Source organism: Penaeus vannamei, chromosome 1 (genome assembly GCF_042767895.1).
Source record: "Penaeus vannamei isolate JL-2024 chromosome 1, ASM4276789v1, whole genome shotgun sequence".
NCBI classification, from domain to species: Eukaryota; Metazoa; Arthropoda; class Malacostraca; order Decapoda; family Penaeidae; genus Penaeus; species Penaeus vannamei.
The window spans coordinates 35827945-35832944 of NC_091549.1; the positions used below are offsets into that span (position 1 = coordinate 35827945).

The 5000-nt window shown below is 35.7% G+C and overlaps 1 protein-coding gene across 11 annotated transcripts in view; it reads left to right on the forward strand.

The window, feature by feature from the left end:
* Positions 1-5000, forward strand: part of LOC113805107 (transmembrane protein 245) — a 36803-nt gene that overhangs the window by 6188 nt on the left and 25615 nt on the right. For 9 of the 11 annotated variants that reach the window (XM_027356022.2, XM_070121934.1, XM_027356025.2 and 6 more), the window contains exons 2-8: positions 1266-1457; positions 1909-2093; positions 2273-2447; positions 2811-2931; positions 3127-3234; positions 3667-3761; positions 4148-4462. In XM_027356022.2, the coding sequence (XP_027211823.2) occupies positions 1290-1457; positions 1909-2093; positions 2273-2447; positions 2811-2931; positions 3127-3234; positions 3667-3761; positions 4148-4462 (1167 nt within the window). In that variant the 5' untranslated portion in view covers positions 1266-1289. Of the gene's footprint in view, positions 1-70; positions 162-1265; positions 1458-1908; positions 2094-2272; positions 2448-2810; positions 2932-3126; positions 3235-3666; positions 3762-4147; positions 4463-5000 lie in introns of all 11 variants that reach the window. The other 2 variants (XM_027356023.2, XM_070121921.1) reach the window with 1 other exon arrangement.

Sequence of the window (5000 nt, forward strand, 5' to 3'; positions counted from 1 at the left end):
CTGATAGTAAAAATGAAATGCGATATATATGGATTTCTTAAGTTTCATTAAACTCCATCGGATATTGCAGTTGCCAATGTGCCTAAAGGCAGAACAGCAACAAATTCAAGAAACAATCTCCACATTCACTCAAGCTGGACAAAGCTTGATAATAAACCTTGGTAAATATTGTACCTGAACCAATTCAGTGAATACATATATCTGTATGATATAACATGCTACAACAGTTAAATGTCAGAAAGCCTCAAACAGCAATTGACATAAAACTGCCTTTCCTTATGATTTAACCTAATTACAACAGGATCTCCCAGAACCATAGCAAACCATGTGCCAGATGCCACACAGAGTCAGCTCCTCAAGGAGTGAATTAGAAGTGCATGAAATAAAGATTTAACCTATTCTCTATGCTCTTATGTAAATGTTTGTATAGATGATAAAAAAGGCTTGAAGCCAACTTTTAATTGAATATTTCTCATCGGTCTAGAGCCAGAACCAAACAAGTAAAGAATTTGATGTGTACTACAGAGAGCAGGGTCAACCACACATGATATGGTGAAATGTTATCCTGGCAAGAGGGATGGCCTAGCCATGACATGATAGGAAGTCAGCCATTATAAGTGTGTTGAGGAAGCTTTCTTTACTCTTTGTCTGTTAAGGAATTCAAAATCCAGGGTATGTTTTCTCCCGATAGATACTCTTTTCCAAACAAATGCACATCATGGAAAATGAAACTTCATCTCTGAAGATAAAAGATAAAGTAGCTGCTGCTGGTATTATATTTCCATTCTAATTAACTTCCCTACTTTCAGTTTTAAGAAGAAAACTTCTGAAGAATGTAGATTTCATTATTTTAACAACTCAGACACAAAAGATTCAGGACCAACTGTTTTGGACTGTTCATATTGGAATTACTTGTTTCTATTTAAAAACTTTCAAGAAGTGTAGAATATGTTTTCATAGTATGTGCTTGCATTTCATATGCTTGATCATCCAACTGGTCTAAATAGAATAGGGTTATTTCCACATGCAGAACATATCTGTGATTCTGTTTTTTTTCACCCATTGGTGTAGATATAACTTAAATGCAAACTTTGTCAGAGAAATAGAAAATAGGTATTCATTTATATTTCTGATTTATTTTTTTATTTTTTTTTTCCAGTGAAAACTGTATATTTGCCAAAAACACAGTACAGAGTGAATATTGAAATATTATTTTTCAGTTGAAAACTTGAAATTGTGAATTATAATCTGCCTTGTCATTGCAGGTGAGATGGTAGCATAGAAGGAAAATGTCACTATACGGAGAGAATGTCCGCTCTCCTTTGGAGCAAGTGTGGAGGCAGTTTGTACCTCAAGGGTATGACCAAGCACTACGCAATGCCTTCTATAATGTTGCAGCTGTCATCTTTGTCGGGGCGGCTGCTGCAGCTGCTTGGTCCGTATACAAAATATTTGAGGTATGTTTCTAATGTTGATCTCTTTTGATATTTTCTTTATTTCTTATGTCATGGATGTTTTTTATGTCAAAATTTATACCAAGTGAAATGTGTAGATATAACAATTGGAATTCATATACAGTTTAAGAATCTAGAAAAATGATATTTAACATTATTGAATAGAATCAGTGACAGTACAAGTTGTATGTATTTTTGCCAGTGTACATATTTTATGTATGGATGTATGGAGTGGTTTCTCCCATCCCAATGTGGATCACATATATATCTCCTTCCAGTTTCTCTCAATTTTGAGGGAGTGGGAAAGATCTTACAGAATACAAATTACAAAAATTATGAATTGTAAAATCATATTGTGAGTCATATCAGCTAAATTCATATTGTGAATGAAAAGAAATCCTTTTTGTTCTTGATTAACATATAACTTTGACTTTCTCTGTTTCTGTCTTCATAGCCTTTTGTGCAGCCATTGCTATGGGCAGTTTTAATTGGTTCGCTACTGCATCCTGCCAAAGATGCATTAACACGGTGGACTCGAAACTGGCTTTTAGACGTGAGGGCGTCACATAGTCTTCTGTCAGTGTCAGTAGCTCTGCTTCCATTACATTTTCTTGACACTACATCTGAAGTTGTTGGCAGGTTTGTATGTTCAAATCTATATCTTTGCATGGAAAGAACCTATAGATCTTTACCTTTTTATTATTGGATAAATATAGAATATGCCTGGTAACACCAACACATGCAAAATGTATTCCAGCCTAAAGTTTGAATAAAGATCAAACTTGGGTAGCAATTAATATAGGACATGTATTCAACAGATTTGTTGTGAGGCATGTGCGGAGTGTTGTGACGGTTACAGTTATCTTACCACTCTTTTACATCATTATCCATCACACCCCCACATTCCTGTCCACTCTTGCCTACACTCTTTGTTCAGCTACTATGTCAGTGATCACAGTTATTGTGTCAGTGGTGACATACAATGGCTATGTTGTGAGTATACAATGGTTTTCTTATTAAATAATGTCATATTGTGCAGTTAGTTTTGTATAAATTGAATTTGGTATTAGATACCTTATGGGTGACATATGATAGGCATGTGAAGTTGTAACATTTGTATCATACCATGAGTGTAAATTTAAATGCTGTAGCTTTTCTCCAAGTTGTAATTTCAAAATTACAAATAGTTGGAAAGTTAATTGACTGTTGATACCATATCTTATGAAGGAGTAGCCAAAGGAAAAATTAACATATTACAAAAGCATTAATATTAAGAAAAATCATTCTGTCATTCACAATTCTATATCTAAAGGAATGAGCTCCATTTTTTTCTTTTCTTTTCTTTTCTTTTTGTAGGTTTTAACAGTAATTTTTGGATACCTTGTGGCTGTGGTATTCTTCTGGTCTTCAGCAACTAGAGATGTCTTGGGCCGCATGAGTCTGGCCGTGTGGGTCATGGCAGCAGCTGGCATGTCTGGTAAAGTTGAAGCAAGGCTGTGTATTTTCTTTGGTTTTATGTATATATTACTAATGTGAATATCCTTGTTGTATATTATTATTAATATTCATCATTATTATTGATTGAAGTTTAATGTGCAAATCTCATTTTATTTAGTAAAATCTGGAAACACAAAAATAATTTTGGAACAAATAGGTTTTCTTTGAATTTTAGGTTTGTGGCCAGCAGGAAGTGTTCCAGTCTTTATTATCCTATGTCTTCTGCTTGTGGCTGGTCTAGTGACTGAAATCATGGATGTATTTTCTGCTAATAAGGCTGCTAGTAAGTCAAGACAGTTTCATGTTGTTCTGCATTCCATATGAATTACCTGTGTATTTCACTCTTTGTTCTTCCTTATACTTGTCTTTCTTTCTTCTCTCAACTTTTGTTTTCTTCTCTTCTCATTTTTTCTTCTCTGATTGTATGTTTTTTCTTTCCTTCATTCTCTCTTTCTTTCCTTTGTTTTTTCTCTCTTTCTTGTTCTTTTTTTTGATCTTTCGTTCTTCCTTCCTTCTTCCTTCCTTTCTTTCTCCTTTTCTTTCTTTCTTTGGACCCAATGATGTTTGATTGGTTTGCCAGATGTAGTGATGTGACTTGAAACTGTCAACTGGTTAATGATTTGATATATTGTTCTGTATTATTCATTTTGTTGCATAAGTTGCTATATATTTTTTGTATATAGGATTTTGTCTAATTTTCCAAACCTTTTGACAGAAGGTGATGATGCTAGCATTATTGAGGCAGCATTGTTAGTGTGTCTAGGCAACGCATCTGCAATAGAGAATATGACATGTGAAGGACAAGAGAAGGTAAGGGAAAACATCTGATTCAGGAGCTTTTTGAATTTTGGTGTTTTATGTTGAAGTGTTGTGGCTACAATGTTTTTTTTCTTAGTTTTAATTAATTTATTTATTTTGTTTGTTAATTTTGTTAATTGCTATGTTTGCATTACACTGCATGCATTGTTTGTGGGAAAGGATTTTTTTATATGTATACATTGTGAAACGTACCAAATAGGCTGTAAATTGTGCTTTTTTCATTTCAAAAGTAAATAAATGAAATTGGAGGTGTTTTCTTGATTTTTTGTTTGCTTTTGCACATCAGTACAATATTATTTTGTTGTGGAATTAGGATTTTTTTTATTGTTGCAGATGTTTCTGTTCTGTTGATATTATTATTATTATTTGCATTGCAGGAAAAAAGAGAAATGGAAGGTATTGGAACAGGTGGATCACTTTCACCTGTTACCGAGGAGGACAGTGTAGAGGACATAGGCAACAAGGAGTCTCCCTCTAGACTCTCATCAATCCCAGAAGTAACCACAACATCTCCTGCTGAGACTGACGAAGGAGCTACTGATAATGACCTGGATAAGGACACACAGCAAGAGTATACATCAGACTTGGACAATGGGGATCAAACTCAGCTGCTGAAGGAGGATGTATCTGCGTCACTCTCACCGAAGCAAGAAGAGAAGATGCACCAGGCGACTGAGCAGAAGCCACATGCTGTAAGTCAGACCTCAGTGTCCAGCAACATGAGACTTGATTCACAACTTGATTCCAGTCCCTACCCTAACCAAGAGCACCCTGACCTGGGACGTACTCCTTTGATCAATAAGCACCACTTGAAAGTTATTAACACACCTCCCAGATCACCCAGTCGTCAGCGTACTAATAGTGGAAATGCAAACACCCCAATTCCCAGATGGCTGACACCACACTATCTGCCCAGTGCAGAAAGGATGGTGCCAGTCTATATTACAGGAAGTGGGGGATCAGGTTGGGTAGAAGTTAGAAACAGTGCCCGTGTCATCCCAGTGCGTCACCTGTCAAGTGTTTCTAAAGATTCCCCTTTGGCAGTTTCTCAAATGTATACCCCATATCAGGTAAGGCCTTTGATATAGGTAGACTTCTGGTTTCATGCATCCTAAGTGTAATCTCGCAGTAGATCTCTCTCTTCAGGATAGCAACAGGATTAGTGAGTACTTGCTGTGTAGTGGCTTGCATGTCATTTAAGTATCATTGCTGAAGCTGAAGGATTACCTC